The sequence below is a fragment of the Aotus nancymaae genome, unplaced genomic scaffold (genome assembly GCF_030222135.1).
Source record: "Aotus nancymaae isolate 86718 unplaced genomic scaffold, 86718_ANA_hifiasm-v0.15.2.pri h1tg000059l, whole genome shotgun sequence".
Classification (NCBI taxonomy): Eukaryota; Metazoa; Chordata; class Mammalia; order Primates; family Aotidae; genus Aotus; species Aotus nancymaae.
Window position 1 is genome coordinate 52258186 of NW_026988473.1, and position 18081 is coordinate 52276266.

General features: G+C 40.9%; 1 protein-coding gene across 8 annotated transcripts in view; it reads right to left on the reverse strand.

The window, feature by feature from the left end:
• Window positions 1–18081, reverse strand: part of PPFIBP2 (PPFIA binding protein 2) — a 138865-nt gene that overhangs the window by 90480 nt on the left and 30304 nt on the right. For all 8 annotated transcript variants that reach the window (XR_002479325.2, XM_021675113.2, XM_021675114.2 and 5 more), the window contains exon 2: window positions 15822–15921. Coding sequence is in view for 7 of the 8 variants with exons in the window: in XM_021675113.2 (XP_021530788.2) it covers window positions 15822–15885 (64 nt within the window). In the remaining variant the exon portion in view is untranslated. The remainder of the gene's footprint in view (window positions 1–15821; window positions 15922–18081) is intronic.

Below are 18081 nucleotides of genomic sequence, written 5' to 3' on the forward strand. Positions count from 1 at the left end.
AGAGGTCGAAAACTCAGTAAGAAGGGTGGACACCATGGGCAAGGAACTGGTAAAGAGCAAAGGTGGTGGAAAAAAGGTGAAAGGGACAGATAAGAAGCTGGGAGTGAGCTGGGCGTAGTGGTGCATGCCTGTAATCTCTGCTACTTAGGAGGCTGAAGCAGGAGGATTGCTTGAGTCCAAGAATTTCAGGCTGTAGTGCACAATATCATGCTTGTGAATAGTCACTATTCTCCAGCCTGGGCAACAATGTGAGACCCCCATCTTTAAATTAAAAAACCCGGAAGGCCAACTGGACCCCAGCTGAATCACTCACAATGTAAACTTCCCAGAAATCATCTTTATCTAATCTTGGGCTGGACAGTGTAAAAACAGGGATGCAGAGGTGGGTAACTGTACCCTTTGAGACCGACATATGAAGCTCACACACTTAGGCAACTGGGAAAGCACGGCCAGTCCTCACTAGGGACCATAAACTGCTAGTTTAGACGGTAAGATCTCATTCTTCAGCTTTTAGAATAATTTTCTTTACGTTAACATCATAGATTGCACAGTTGGCCACCAGAGATTCTTTCATTCCTGTGTGTACATTCCACTCCTCTGATAAAGGGATGGATCTTGACTCTGGGCTGGCCTGGTGACTTGTTCTGAACAGTAGAATGCAATGGAAGTGACTCTGTACCAGTTCTGGCCTGGGCCTTAGGAGGTCTGACAGCTTCCACTCTCTTTGACCCTAAACTGCCATGTAACAAAGCCCAGTAACCCTGCTAGAAAGACAGCCCCACCCTTCTTAGCCCTCCCAGCTGTGGTGATGAATATGTTAATGAAGCCATCCCGGATCCTCCAGCCCCCGTGAGCCACCCCAGCTGACCCCACGTGGAACAGGGAGGGGCCACACCTGCACTCAAATCATGAAATTAAAAAGAAATAAACAATGGTAGTTTTAAGCCACTATGTTTGGGTTGGCTTATCCCACAGCAATAGATGCCAATTACTATATGCATTTTGGTGAGGGCTGAGTGAACTGGAATCTTTCTAGATCTTCCCAGTTGGGAGATCTTTATATCCCCTGACATATGTTCTTAAATTTGTATTATGAAATATATCCATACCTCATCTCCTTATTGTGGGCTGTGAAGTCTCTGAGACAGTCCACGTTACATTTAGCAGAGTTCCCAGCATCATGCACTCTACCCAGTGGACACTGAAGAGGAATCTGACAAATGCCTACACATATACCTGCACGAGTAGCTAGAGGGAGAGTGCTTCCATTTCCTCAGAGACACAGGATATTGGGTCAGCTCTTTCTAATTTGATATGTTCCAAATTGGACTGTTCCACCATTCTTAAACCCATCATTTAACAACAACAGCTCATTTTAACAACAGCAGCAGCAGCAAAAGTCTCCTTTCCATGAGTTCAATGATATATTTTTCAAATCAAAACTGGGGCAACAGTCTAACAAAGGAAGTCTGTGCTTCTTTCAGCATTAAGAAACACTTTAGAAAATATGGTTTAGGTGGTGGAATTTCTAGAGCATTTGGATTATTTATAAGGCCAACCAGATGAAAGATTTCAAATTAGGACTCTACTGGAAAATGTGAGCTTGGGGCCACCACATCCACGGTATGCTGCAGGCCTGACGTCCAATTCCAGGTCCCTTTACTCCTCTCAGAGCCAACCTCCTCCTTGCCAGGCAGTCTTGGGAAATGCAAAATCCACACAGATGGAAACAATTACCATTTGATTGCCAGTTTGCTTTCTGAAAATGCATGATACAGGGAATTATGGATCACAATCCACAAACAAGTCAGAGGCTCTGGGGAGCCAGGAGACTGCACAATTACCACACTGTGATGTGTGCTCAGCACTTTCTGGCTCCTACAAATCCAATTAAGAGTGAACTAGGAAGAGCCACAGCCAAACTTCAGGAAAGAGAATGGACAGAAGCAGAGCAAGACCTCCAGTCTCCAAACCATTGCTGAGTAATCCCTCTCCATTCCGTACACACGAATTTTAAACACATAGCCATCCAGTTTCATTTTAAGTATTTCATAAATGTAGGATGAATGAGTCAGGCTAAAAGGTGGATGGAAGATCTGGGTTTTCATTAACTTTATATCACTGTGTGGCCTTGGACAAGTCTCTTCCTTTCTCTGGGACCCTCTCTGCCCTAAAGCTTTGGGATTCTTTCCTACTATTCAGTGTGTGTGTGTACATGTACAAAAAACTTTAATTTCTATTTCTTTGCAACTTATATTTTTTATTACTTTATAAAAACCAATGGCCAATAAATATTAGATGAGGGAAGTAAAAAGATAAATACTTTGTCTCTGAGCTAGTTGCAATGACAGTGACAGAAAAGCCTCAGATGACAAACGCCACTTGATTTTAAATTTAAGAATCAGATAAGGTTATAGGGCAGAAAACTAAGGGAATAAGAAAGTTCCAAAAGCCACCTTTGGGCTTTGGGATATAAATGACAAAATGATATTGAATAAGCATCTATACAAGGGGAGATATAATTCTAAGTTTCCTGTCAGAGGAAGAGTTTGGTAATGAGCCTCTGAGAAGCCCCCAGTGACCCATGCCTCTTAATGTTCATAATTTTGTGGGTATTATATCACGGTTGCTCGGTGTCACCAGTAGAACATGGCAGAAATGATGGAATGTCACTTCCAAGGCTAGATGATAAAAAACACTGTGACTCCTCCTGCTTTGTTCTCTCAGGCAACTCACTCTGGTGGAAGGCTGGTGCCATGTTATAAGGACACTTAATCGTCCCTATGGAAAAGCCCATATGGTGAGGAACTATGGCTACCTGTCAACAGACATCAAGGAACTGAGCCCTTCTACCAATGGGCATATGAGTGAGCCAGTGTGGAAGGGATCCTCCAGCCCAGATGTCCCCAATCCCAGGCACAGACTGGTACCAGTCCGTGGCCTGTTAGGAACTGGGCCACAGAGCAGGAGGTGAGCAGCGGGCCAATGAGGATTACTGCCTGAGCTCTGCCTCCTGTCAGATGAGTGGTGGCATTTGATTCTCATATTGTGAACTGCACATGCAAGGGATCTAGGTTGCTCACTCCTTATGAAAATCTAACAAATGCTTGGCGATCTGAGGAAGAACACTTTCATCCTGAAACCATTCCCCCACCCCTCAGGTCCAGGGGAAAAACTGTCTTCCATGAAACTGTTCCCTGGTGCCAAAAAAGTTAGGGACTGCTTGCTCCAGCCCCAGAGAAGCCTTCAGATGACTGTAGCCCCAGCTAATATCTTAACTATAATCCTTTAAAAGACCTAAGCCAGAACCACCCAGCTAAACTCCTGAATTCCTGGCAGATAAAAACAGAGATGATAAATGTTTGGGGTAATTTATGTTACACAGTAAAATAACTAACCAATGAAAATAGCTGAGAATATTCTGAGAAGTACAATCAAGAGGGACTTGCCATGCACTGCTAAAATATGCTGCTAGAATTACTCTTACAGAAAAAAATAAGATCTTTATTTTACACCATACACAAAAATAACATTTAGACAAGCAAGGATTACATGCTTAAAAAACTGAGCTAGAAATACAAAGAGAAGATGGATCAAAATTGAGTTAGAGGAAGATTTTATAGGCACAGGAGCAATTGAGCAAGTCATAAAAAAACAATAAATCTGGCTAAATTAACTTAGGGAATATTAAAAACAAAATTAAAATTAAAAGACAAATTATAGCCTAAATAAACTACTTGTAGGCCAAGCATGGTGGCTCACGCCTGTAATCTTAGCACTTGGAAAGCTGAGGCAGGCAGATCAACCTGAGGTCAGGAGTTCGAGACCAGCCTGGCCAACATGGCAAAACGCTGTCTCTACTAAAAATTCAAAAATTAGCTGGGCATGATGGTGGGTACCTGTAATAATCCCAGCCACTTGGGAGGCTGAAGCAGGAAAATCACTTGAACCTGGGAAGGGGAGGTTGCAGTGAGCTGAGATAGTGCCATTGCACTCCAGGCTGGGCAACAAGAGCAAAACTCCATCTCAAAAAAATTAAAAATTAAAAAATAACAACAACAACAACAACAACAAAAACCTACTTGTAACAATTACAACAAAAGCTCAGTATAGCTTTCATATATAAAGAGACCTTATCTATCAATAAGAAAAATTCCCCAATCCACTTCTGACACACAAAATAGGCACAAGGTTCTTATATGGGCAATTCTAGAATTAAAAAACAGGAGTAAAAATTAAAAATATGAAGAGAAAATGTTTTTACATTGGTAAACAGAACATTTAAAAATAATATTCAATTTTCACCTATGGAAATTGTTGAAAATGCAAATGCAATGATAATTAATGTTGGCCAGCTCACATGCTATTCATAAGGGTACCCTCCTATGCTGTTAACAGACATAAAGACTGACCTAATCTTTCTGAAAAGCAATTTGGCAAGATACAGGAAAAATATTCATGCCGTTTGACCTAGAAAGTGCAATTCTAGAAAGTTAACCTAAGGAAATATAATCAGACATGTAGTCAAAGATTAATATATAAAAATCTCAGTGGCATCTTAATTATTAAAAAGTAGGGGAAAATTCCCCCAAATTGGTGAATATTTAACTCCTGGAACATTCAAAGAACATGATTCATATAGCTACATAAAAAACAATTGTCTGAAGACTCAATAACATGGGGAAATACTTGCTTTATTCAGTAAAAAAATTATAAATATATGTATATGTGAATATATACAGAGAAATACACAAATGTTGACAATATTAATTTTCATTACTTTTATAACAACTTGTTTTAAACTTTAAATTTGTTGAATATATGTGAGAGATTCAAGCTTGACCTTTAGTTTGCACAGGACTCTAGGTTCTCTTGTTCTCTGAAAGTCCCCACAGGATGCTAGACAATATGGAAGAATTCAAGTCCTTATTTGGCAGGAAATTAAATGAGTAAATCCAGACAGGTTTCTTCCTTGTGCTGTTGATTAGCTTTCCCTGGCTCTGTAATTGCCTTAGTGAAAGGGGGAAAAACCTGGTAGTATTTTCACAGAACAATCATTTCAGAAAATCTCAGAGCAGGCCTCAGGGTAAGTTAGTCATGTACTGCTTCGGGGGAACCTTCTGGAAACAGGACAGACTCAACTGCCAGGAGTCCCCCTTATCCACAATGAACAGAAAAGCTGAAAAAGATAACACCCTTATTTTTTTTTTTAATGTGGAGCCAAGCTTGAAAGACAGTTAAAAAAACCTTGGGTACCAGAAACAAAGAGTGAACTCAACAGTGAAATTAATTCAAGCTGACTCTAGAGTAGCCCACGGGCAAAAGACCCAGAGATAGGAAGGACCTGAGGTTGGTGCTTAAGGTTTTAATTCCTCCAGTGAAAGCAGTAAGTTGAAAGTGAGACCCCTACAGAAAGAAAGTACCCCGAAGTATTACCTATTTCATAGAGGGGTCTGAAAAAATTCACTCAATGGCACGGAAGTTTGCAGTGTGCTAAGGAGCCCCCTACATGTTTATGATACCACATATATACACCCTCCCTCACCCCCGGTGGGACATCAAATCTACAGGCCTCTGCATAACCACAAGTATAGTGCCAAATTTCTACTATGCACTTACTATTGAAATCCCAAACCAGAAATCAACACACTTGCACACAAAATGGTCCAGAATAGTGCAACACCTAAAACCCAGCATTAGCAAATACAAAGTCTCCCAGGAGGCTCGTTTCCACACTCCACACACACATTCCTCGCAATTATCCCCTGCAAAAAAAATTACAACCGCACTGGGAAACAAACCAAAATAAAACAATAAAATACAATAAATATAAAAATGTGCGCTCTAAAACCTGGGATTAACAGAACAAGTTAAAAGAGACAATAAACTACTAATGCTGGATATGCCTAAATATAAGTCAAGGTTTACCCCCCCATATTTCTCAGAAAAGGGTAACTCAACTTACAGTCAAGCCCTAAAAAAGTTTCTCTTTGGGGCATTCTATTATTTTATTTTGAGCAACAAAGCACTATTTAGAGTAGTACATATCTTTTCAACTTTCAATGCGCATTGAAGTTACCTGGGGAGTTTTACACACTACAGATGCCTGGGCCCTCCTCCAGGGATTCTAATTTAATTGGTTTGAGGTGTGACCTGGGGTAATAAAAAGTGTCCCAGGTGATACATTTTAAAATGATGCCTAAGTGGAAGCCATGGCACTAGCAGATCACCTCAATCAAGTCTAGCTCTGATGGTTACAGAGGTCACCTGAGAATTTTTATTTTAAGGCAGAAAACCCAAAATTTAATATAGATTTAGTAATTATTTTTGAGGATAAGACCACATACAATGCAAGTGCTATAGGGTTTTATTGGAAGCCTTTTTTTTTTTTGAGATGGAGTCTCGCTTCTCACTGTTGCCCAGGCTGGAGTGCAGTGGCTCGATCTTGGCTCACAGCAACCTCCACCTCCCGGGGTTCCAGAGATTCTCCTGCCTCAGCCTCCCAAGTAGCTGGGACTACAGGTACACACCACCATGCCTGGCTAATTTTTGTATTTTCAGTAGAGACAGGTTTTACCATATTGGCCAGGCTGGGCTCGAACTCCTGACCTCGTGCATCTACCCGCCTTAGCCTCTCAAAGTGCTGGGATTACAGGTGTGAGCTACCGTGCCTGACTGAAAGCCTTTTAATGATTGCTTTCAAAAGCATATTGGTATGTATGTGGTAGTGACTGGGGTTGTTCAGATATTTTGTTCTCCTCTTGTTGTATTCATTTGTATGCAGTTCTGTCCCTTGAAGTCACTCATGGTCACATAACTTCCTCTGACCAATAAACAGAAACCATGTATATCACTGTGGGAGAAAGTCACAAGTCCTCATATCTATTCCACCTTCCCTGACTTCTGGCAATAGTGGAGACCCAATCAGCCTGCGTTCAAGTGACAATGACAAGGACCAGAGCTCTTGGCAAATCTCAGGGAATTTGCAATGTATACAAGAAACAAACCTTTGTGTTTCAAACTACTGACATTTCAGTAGTTTCTCACTGCAACATAACTTAGCCTATCTTCATTCACACAAAATATGTATGTTGTACAATTAAGACATGCAGACAAGATAAACTTTTAAAGTATGATCTTTTACCATGTAAATAGAGTTTTTTGGCATGAGAGGAAATAGCTGATGACAGCATCATATGTGAATTTTAAAAGGGTTGTATTTAAAACAATTTCCAAGTAAGCATATTGTGTTCTAAAACCTTGACACTTAAAAGTGGGATCCACATGAGTAGCAATAGCAAAACCTCAGAATTCATTAGAAATACAGAGTCTTGAATCCCATCCCAGACCTGCAAATATGAATCTGCATACCCAAATGCTCTGCAACTGCTCTAGAATGCTAGGATTGTTCAAAATGAGCTTTCTTAATGATAGAAACAAAGTATAAAAAGCTTGAATAAAATTATTTCATAAAATGTGCCCGTGGTGGGAATGGTGGCAGGCACCTGTAATCCCAGTTACTCAGGAGGCTGAGAATTGCTTGAACCCAGGAGGCAGAGGTTGCAGTGAGCCAAGATTGTGCCACTGTACTCCAGTCGGGGTGACAGAGCAAGACTGTGTCTCAAAAAAAAAAAAAAAAAAAGTGCCAGTGAGACAACAAGTTCCTAAATTAACGTATTATTTTGAATTATCGAAAGCCTTTTAATTAGTGCTTAAACATGTAACTAAATAAATACATTAATATTAATATGTGTAAATATTTTGTCTATTTGGGAATATATTTGGGCATATTTGATATGTTTTACATAATTAAAAGAGAAAAGGAAGAAATAAAAACCTTAATGAAAGGAAAGCATCATTTAAAAAATTGTAAAATTTGAAAAAAAAAATACAAACCAAAATAAAGAATGCAGCCAAACAAATTAAAAATTAAGTAAGGTTAAATAGCAGATGAGAGAATTATGGAGAGGAATACAGACCCGAAGAATGCTGCATACAGAGATATAGGTGAAAAATATAAAAGAAGAGTTAGGAAGCATGGAGTTAAAAAAGAATGACAAGGTCCAACACAATTCTTTAGGAATTCCAGAAGAATACAGAGGATAAAGCAGAGGCAACAAAGAGAAAATGGCTACGGATTTTTCAGAATGGAAAAGTTGAGTTCTCTCAGTTTAAAGACACACACTGAGTCCCACAAATGATACATCAAAACAAATCCACCCAAGAAACAACACAGTGAAACTGAAGAACACCGAAGAGGAAGTTTAAAAGCAACCAGAGACAGTCAGACTTCTCATCAGCAATGAATCGCTGTGACCACAATATAATACCTATGAATAGTGACCAACAACCTACAAGCCTGTACAAGATAAACTATTATTAAAGATTATGAACATTTAAGAACATTTTTCAAATGATGACTAATACAACCTATTACTATTCAAATTTTAAGGAAGAAAACTACCATTAAAAAAAAAGCAGGATGAAAGAATCAACTATGATTAGAGAAGCTGTTAAAATTGTCAGTTAAACAAAATGCTATCAATCAAAAAAAAATAATTTGGAGAATATAAGATGATACTAGAATACTAAACAAAAATAATGTGGAAGATGGGGCAGTCATGAGAATTAAAGCATTCTAAGAGTCAAGTATTATTAAAAAGGAAGACAGAAGTATTATTCTTTAAAGATATGTATCTTTGGCCTTCATTCTAAGGATACATGTTTAGAAAACATAAGAATGGGCATTAAGAGAATAGAAATAGATATTTAACTTCCTAACAGATTTAAAAACAACCATAATAACCTGATGATCAATGTAACAGAAGCCAGTAAGGCAAAAACGAAAACAGTTAAACAACATAAAATGGAGAAATAAGTACACATATAATTATATATCAATAATTACAATAATTATAGATGCATTAGACTTATCTTTGAGTTTAAGCTCAAAAATTTTAATGGCATAAAAGAAATCCAGTTCTTTAATGTTATCCAAAAAAGACTTATGAGAAACATACAAAAAATTATGACTCTGAATGACTCAAATATAAAATGTTCAAAAAGATCAAACCAAGAATTCCATACACTAGAGTAGGTACTTTGATCAAACTGCTTTAAAAAAGGGCACACACACACACAAAATCATTGGATAAAATAACAAAAATCATTTGAATAGTCCTATAAAGAATTTAATCATAGTTTAAAATTGTTTTCAACACAGAAAATACAAGGCCAAATGGTTTTACATGTTAATTCTATCAAACATTAAAAAATAATTCTATCCTACAAAGTATTTTAGATAAAATAAAATGGCCAACTTCATGCAAACAAAATGGAAAACCTCAGTAAAATGGACACATTTCTAGAAAAATTTAACTTGCCAAGACTCAATTAAGAAGAAATTAAAACCTGTCCACAACCATTAAAAGAAAAAAATCTTCAAACAAGAATACACTAGGTCCACACAGTTTTGCAGGTCAGTTCCTATACCTACAACTATAGCAAATATTTAAGGAACGAATAGTTCCAGTCTTATCCAAACTCTTTCAGAGAATGAAAAATGAGGCATGGTTCCATAAGGACTGGAAGATGGGGTCTACCAGTGAGGAAAAAATGGAATGAAGGCTGTCAAACAGCAGATGCCCCAGGAGCCGTTTTGACCTCTTCATACAAAGGGCAATCCTTGATAGCTCTGCCCCTTAGACACTCCTAAAACCCCCACTCCAACTCTTCAGAACAAAGTCCTAGCAGGGCTCTCCCAACCCGCAATGGGAAACAGCAAGTCTGTTACTGATCACTGTCACATGCTGCTCCACCTCAGAGAAGCCGGAGACAAGATCAGTCAAGGACTGTTCAGAATATGAACCCAGCAGCCCTCAGTACCACATCTGACTTCATTCACAGGGCAACATGAAGAATCTCGGTCTCGATCAGAACTTTCTCCGCCCCTGCACAATCTTTTGTTTTCTTTTTACAAACCCAGACGCTAATCAGAGTTGGCAGAAAGGCCTCAGCTGACAGGGCAACTTATTTAACGATCATAAAACAGACTCCTCTTACCTAATCCTCCTCAATGAGTACAGTTTGTAGATAGCTGTATGAGTAACCTCCTGCACAGCCGAGAGGAGCAAGTGGCCCTCTGCATCCTGAACACGTGGCTCTCTGGTCCCCAGCCAGACGTGTCCTGACAAAGTAGCCACTGAACCTGTCAGTTCACAAATTAAGCCCCATGCAAAATTAGTGTCTGTGGCAGTTGCTCTGGCCATCCAGAGGGAGGTCTTTAACAGCCGCCCTTTCCCAACTTTCTGATATAAAATACTGAGGTCCCAATCTAGTATAGTCACACCTGGGATTCAGCCATTCAGATTTCAAGAATTCAACTTTACAAGGAGTTTCATTTAATAGTCCTACTTCTGCTTATAAGGCATTTCTTTTTGCATTTACGAGAATCAATTTCTATCTTTCACACCTCCCAAGCGCTCACCACCTAGGATGAAGGCCATCACACTGTGGCTCTGGACGGATGTATTTACCACTTTTGCATTAGGATATCCTCTCAGAGTACTCCTGGCCTGACTGGTTACAGGGGTGATAATCATCCACACTGTTTGCACTGTTTTTGCTGATGGAGGAGGGGAAAGACACTTTTTTGCACTAAAAGTTTAATTACATAAACATTGATACCACATGTCCAAAGTGTACTCTTTTTAGAAAGAGTTTTGGAAAGTAAACGGTAACCTAGCCTATTGTAATTAATGACAGGCAATTCCTTGTTATGTAGTGTATGATTATTAGTGACCACTGAATAAAGTACATCCATTTTAGTAGGAATCTGTGTCGTTTTCATCCAAGTGGCTAGCTACTATTTGGGAGGTCCAGGAAGCCCATAAAAGTCTCTTCCATTGAAATACGTGATAACGGTGAGAGAATACAGTCTTTGGATACTTGAGTACTTTGATGCAAAAGCAGTTGTGTTTTGGCAGTGGTGGAGGCACTACTTGACATCATGCAATCTAAAATTAATAAGAATATTAATAAAGAGAAGAAGATTTAAATGTTCACACAAAAATGTCATTTCTGCAGGATCTGTGGTAGCATGATGTGGGGCCAGTTTTCAAACTTCTTGAGCTGTGCTTAAGCAAAGGAACCTTGCTTGGAAGAAATAACGTGTAGGAGAGACAAGAGCAAAACTACTCTAGCTTAGGAATTGTGAGCAAGAAGAGAAAAGTATCCTTTCCCCAGTTAATTCTTTTCTCCTACAGATAGCCTTGCGCGTCAACATTAAAACCAGCCCAGGAATAAAAGGAGCCTGGAAGAGACTCAAATGGCCCTGGACTCAAATCTCAGCACTATGATCTTGGGTGGTAAAAATAATACTAATATCAATAAAACAAATAACTTACATCAATTGAGCACTTTCTAGGTGCCTTATTTGCATTAATTTAACCCTCACAATATGAGACAGGTACTATCATTGTCACTATTTTATCAATAAGTAAATTGAGGCTCAGAAGAATTAAGCAATTTGTCCAAAGATCCCACAGCCAGCACAAACCCCTACAGTCCAATTCTGTAGTCCATGTTAATAACCATGAAAGTTCTTAACCTCTTTGGCCCAATTTGGCTTAGCCATCTTAATGCCATCGTAAAAATGAGGAAAAGTGTCCAACAATCTTGAGAAAAAGTAGCCCGAACAAGGTATTCAAAAGAATGATCATTCTTTTTAACAAGAAGAGCACAGAATACATGCCCTCCAGTTATTCACTAGTAACCTCAATGTTGAATAATCTGTCAAATAGCTCCTGTCAAATATCTATGTGAGCCAGTTACTACTTCAGGAATGGTTCATGGGACATACAAACTACTGAGTCTTAAAACAAACAAACAAACAAAAACAAAAAACAACAACAACAAAACCCCAGTAATTTGTTATTCCAAAAGAATCAGTGAAACAACGGTGAAAATAGTAAACTAGTGACAAAAACAAATAAAAAATACATCTAACATGTATTTATTAAATACTTGTTAACTAAAACGCCTAAAACCACCAATTAAGGCACTGGAGATACAGCTCCTTATCCTTAAGGAGCTTACATGCTGGTGCAGGAGGAAGACAATAAACAAAGAGGCAAATATAAATGTGAAAGGTCAGGCAGTAAGTGCTATAAAGAAGTATAAACAAGATACAAGGACAGAGTTATGTGGGAATGCACAACAGACACAGTCAGGGAAGGCCTTCCGATACAGTGACATTTCAGCGTAAGCCTGGATCTGGAAGAGGGCATTCCAGGAGAGGGGAGAACAAGTGCATGGCCAAAGTGAGATAAGCCAGGGGAACGTAAAAGGGATGCATAAAGGGCCGCCAAAGCCAAGTCATGCTAAGATCTTGCTGGCCATGTTAAGGGCTTTAAACTTTATCCTGAGATAGGAAGCCACTGAAGAATTTTGGAGAGAGGAGTGATATGACTTAATTTACATTTTCAGGTTTACTTGGTGGCTCTGTGGGAAAGAGTCTACAAGGGAGCAAGAACAGAAGCAGAGAGCAATCAGAAGACTACAGATCAATCTTGCAAACCCTGGGCAAATCCAGCAATGGATGCACAAACTTTATACAAGGAAAACCACAAAACTCAGATGGGTGAAATAAGAGCTTTAATAAATGAGAATGTTACCCTGTGTCCAGAAAATATTCCAGATAATAAAGATTATTTTTTGTCCCTCATTAATCTATCAAGAGCTAACATTTTATAATGTTTACTATGTGGCAGGCACTGTTCTAAGTACCGTGCACGTGTTAAAACAGGCAACTCTCTAAGATGGGTACTGTTACTGTTCTCATTTCAAATATAAGGAAACTGAGACACAGACTATCCAAGTAATTTGTTGTAGAGCTAAGATTTGAAACAAGTAGTCCGGCTACAGGCATTCTTCCCTACCAATCTGCAAAGAATCAATTTGCAAAGAATGTCTTTCTCTCTATAAAACTCTCATGCCTTTTCCAGACCAAGAAGCCCAGGAGCCCGTCTAGATGGAACCTTCCAAGATGGAGAACTAAGGAAATGGAAGGACAGAGCAGTTTGTACTGGAAGGTCAGAAGAATAGGTCTCCTGGGTTTCATACAACCCACACTTAGGGCCCCTCTCTCACACACATCCCAGATTCTCAACTGCAGATCTTGGGTCAAGGCAAGGTCTTAAGGATCCAGCCACATAATCTTCTGTCAGAGACAGAAGGAATTTTGCCAGAGGCTCTGTCATTTCAGGAATGCCTGTATGGAGAAATCAGGAGGCAGAAAGAGGCACTGACCCCACACAAGGCTACTTTCTTTAGACATCTGATTCATCTCTCAAAAATTCAATATTGTGAAGGTGTCAGTTCTTCCCAACATGATGTGCAGGTTAAATGCAATCGCAATCAAAATCCCAGAAAGTTACTTTGTGAATATCAAAAAACTGACTCTAAATTTTATATAAAGAGGCAAAAGGTAGCCAGTGCAATGCTGAAGAAGAACAAAGTTGGAGGACTGACAGTATCCAACTTCAAGACTTACTATAAAGCTACAGTCATCAAGACAGTGTGGTAGTGAAAGAAAAAATAAAATAGATCCATGAAACAGAATAGAGAGTAAGGGAGTAAGGAAATAGATCTGAATGTATATCACAAAAATATAATCAAATGACCTTTGACAAAGAAGCAAAGATAATACATAGAGAAAAGATAGTGTTTTCATTCTTCCCTGACAACCATCGAAGAGGTCTGCCAGGAGCTCCTCAGTCTTCCTTTTGCTCTTTGGCTGGAGTCTCTGAAGTGCTGACTGCCTCAGGCATTCTGAGGGTCTGATCCTGTGGCTCTTATCCCGATGCACATGAGACCCCTAGGAGCTCACAGGTCAGTATCTCTAAAAGGACTGATAGGAAATCCACTTTCTTGACTGTTTCTCCTCAATAAGGCATCAGAGACCCTAACCTAGAACAGGACATCTGTATTGGCCAGGGTTCTCTAGAGTCTCTAGAGGGACAGAACTAATAGAAGATATATATATATGTAGATCTCCTGTTAAGTAGTATTAATTCACACAATCACAAGGTCCCACAATAGGCCATCTGCAAACTGAGGAGCAAGGAAACCAGTCTGAGTCCTAATGCTGAAGAACTTGAAGTCTGATGTTCTAGGGCAGGAAGCATCCAGCATGGGAGAAAGATGTAGGCTGGAAGGCTAAGCAGTTTAGCCTTTTCATGTTTTTCTGCCTGCTTATATTAGCTGGCAGCTTATTAGATGGTGCCCACCCAGATTAGGGCTGGGTCTGCCTTTCCCAGCCCACTGACTCAAACATTAATCTCCTTTGGCAACACTCTCACAGACACACCCAAGATCAATACTTTGCATCCTTCAATCCAATCAAGTTGACACTCAGTATTAACCATCACAACATCCCCATCTATGGAGCCTCTGAAAAGCAGGACATTAGTCAGGACCTCTCAAGGGCCCTCTATCCACTGAGAAATTAAGAATCAGACAGATGATAACTAGAATACATCACAGTACCAACAATAACCTGAAGAAGCTGCAAGACACAGACGTACTCTCCCACTTCAGGCTCAAACACCAAAAGCCCTCTGCAAGTCAGATGAATCTCTCCAATTGGAAGGGAAAGCAAATGCCTGAGAAGGGGCAGTGTCAGGTACTCTGTACTTCCTGGGGTCTAGCCACACTTGGCCCAGTACCTTCTTCCCTTCTCTCTTCCAGCCACAGCTCAAACAATGAAGAATAAAGTCCTAAAGAAGCACATCCAATCTACCAATGAGGCCACTGAAGTGTATCAGGTAAAGACAGAAGACTTGGGACCTTCTGAAAAGATTTCCAACAAAAGGTTCGGTCTAATCAATACTGGCTTCTGGTTGTCCCCATGAAGAAAGGAATCAGCTGAAACAGTTAATTGATAATCCTTTCAAATTAACCACAGCTTTGCTAGATCTTTTCCTTTTTTCTTTTTTTTTTTTTTAGATGGAATCTTGCTCTCTTGCCAGGCTGGAGTGCAGTGGCACGATCTCGGCTCACTACAACCTCCGTCTCCTGGGTTCAAGCCATTCCCCTGCCTCAGCCTCCTGAGTAGCTGGGACTACAGAAGCACGCCACCACACCCAGCTAATTTTTTGTATTTTAATAGAGACGGGGTTTCACCATGGCCAGGATGGTCTCGATATCCTGACCTCATGATCTGCCTGCCTTAGTCTCCCAAAGTGCCAGGATTACAGGTGTGAGCGCCAAGCCTGCTAGATCTTTTCTTTAAAAAAGTCCCCTACTGGCTAATGCAAATATTAAAACCAAACAGTTGAAATGGATAAAAAACAATATGGCATAAAGAACATTCTAATCATTAAGTGAATCAACACAAAATTGCTTCCCATTTCTGAAACACACTGGAGACCAGCTGAGGAAGTGAGCTGACCCCTGCATTAGTTGGCAAAGTCTGCTAGATTTCAAGTTTCAGATCAGCTGTAGTAATCTATGAAAAGCTCTGAATGTTTTACAATAGAATCAGTCTCATCGAACCCAAACTGCCTCGCAGCTAGAATCCAAACTGAGACAGTAGATGGTAGGTACATCCACATTGTCTCAGCAGAGACTAGAACGATTGCACCAGACATCAGAGAGTTCTAGAAGTTCATATCAAAGAAAAAAAGGAGACATGACGTACACAATAACACTACTGAAAAATACAATAGGGGCTTTTCTCTGCGCCAAAAAAAGTAAAAGGAGAGAAGCAGTTTCTGGAATGTGGAGGATGAGACCTCGGTTGCTGGGGTTCCTGGGTGTACCTGCAATGATCCCGTCCATTTGCTCCAGGGCGGCTTCCAGCACATGACTAGCATCAGACGCCATGACTCCTTGTGCCTGCCTAGTCTCCTCCTCTTCTTACTGAAAATGCAAATACAGAACAAAGGAAAAATTACAGAGAGTTCCACGTTATGCATATGAGACCACAAAAACCTTTAATTCCATCATCACACGATGTGTTTTCATAAGAATCCTAGTAGCCAACTTGTAGTTTCTGCATCTCCAAGGCCTCTCCCAGGCCTCTCCCTCCTGCTACGAGTGCCTTTTCCACGAATCTTTAGCACACAATCCCAGTCACTTCTGTAATGAAAAACCACTGGGGCTTTCCAGAGTCACCTGTGGCAGCAAGACAGCAATTGTTAATGCCTTCCCAGGTGTAACAATTGGAGTCCCAGGCTCCAGAAGCTCCAACCACACTGTGAAAGGCTCCACTAAGTGGCATAGGAGAGCCACACACCTAACAGGGACATTGTCAAGGTGTACAAGGCAATGCAGTGGCAGGGCCTAGGACAGGACAGTCCCTGCAGGCATTTAACTGTCTTACGTCTGCATTTGCCCTAGGCCTGCAATGCTTTCCTTGGGCGGAGGTGAGCCAGGCTGAGAGGGCTCAAATGCCACTTCCACTCCTCCAACTGGGACAGGGTGCCCTGCCTAGGAAGGCCATAGGCCACAAGGATGCAGAGAGAGCACTGTCCCAGGAGCACTGTAACTGACCATCTTAGATCCACTCTACCCAGCACCATTCAAGGTTCAGAATCCCATCTTTTCAGGGCAGATGAACATCTCCAAGGATACACAGTCCAGCCACTCCCTTAATGCTGTATCCCGTAGCTATAGCAAACGGGGAACTGCCCAATGCCTCTCCCCTGCCCCTCGGGCAATTGCTTCCATCTCTGGACAACTCTACCTTAAGAAAGGTCTTTAAGTTAAACTGTCTTCCCGAGGCCTCCTCTCACTTTTCTTGTTCCCCAACCTCTCCCTGGGTAGCAGGGAAGGATTTACAACAGCATTTGTAATCCTAAAAGAATTAGCTCATGTCTGTAAACTGGAGGAGTTGCTGTTTGCTCCTTCAGCAAATCTACACATGTGCCTACACACCATGGAGAACAGAGGCATGGCTCCCACGCCCAAGCATGGCACAGGACAGGAAACAGATGGTTCTGAGGCTCTCTGGTTTTTCTTCTGAAGTGGGATATTTGGAGTGAAAAGAGGAAAATGGCACCACACAGGAGTGGCTTTGGAGATGGTGTGGATAAGGATCTCAAGACCAAGGAACAACACTGGCTGCACCAGGAAGCAATAGTTAAATTCACAGGCTCCAAAGTCAGACAGCTTGAGTTCAGACCCAGCTCTGCTATGTACTGTGTGATCTCTGAGCCTCAGTTTCCTCATCTGTAAAATGGGGATAACAGCATCTAACTCACAGATGGCATGATGAATAGGTAATTAAAATTATGTAGAGAACACTAAGCACATTCCTTTGTACAAAGTGTTCAATATGTTAGCTATATCTGTTTTTTTTGTTTTTTTAAGTCAGAATATAACATCAGAACATATTTTTGCCAGCTCAAAGGAAACTTTAAACAAAAATAGGTAGGTGCAGGGGGAAAGAACCAGATAAACTCAGGAGGCTGCTTGACTTGGAGGCAGCAGGCATGGGTAGGGAAGATAAGCAACTATGCCTGTGGAGCGGGAGAGGGCAGGGATTTACAAGCACAAAGGCCAAAGAAGGTTGAGAAGCAGGCGTTCAGCCTCAGGGGTCAAGAACCATTGCACAGTTAGCTTGGAGGGAATGAGGATGGGAGCTCACAGGGGTGTCAGGGAACCTCACTGGCAGCTCAGGGCCCTGGCAGGAGCCAGACAAGGTTGCAACAAGGAGCGAAGCTGCTTCGAGGTGAGATGAACAGCCCAGGCTGCTAGAGCAAACACGGTGTGGAACTCCTGGGGCCTGAATGGAAGCCAGCTTGGGTCAGGATAAAAGAAGAGGTAGCAGGGTAAAGGGTGGAGCAGAAGGAGGGAAACAATCTGCAGATTCTCACCTGTTCAGTAGAAGGGGTATTAAAAGTTTGAAATAATCCCTCCAAATCTTTCCCACTGCTCTTTCTCTAAGGAGAAAATTCCAAACTCCTTACTGTGGCCTATGAAGCAGGTCTCAGAATCAGGCCAGGCCATACTTGCATTGCCCCCCACCCCCGCCATCCACCCACCCATGGCTCCTCATGCTTCAGCAGCATTGGTCTC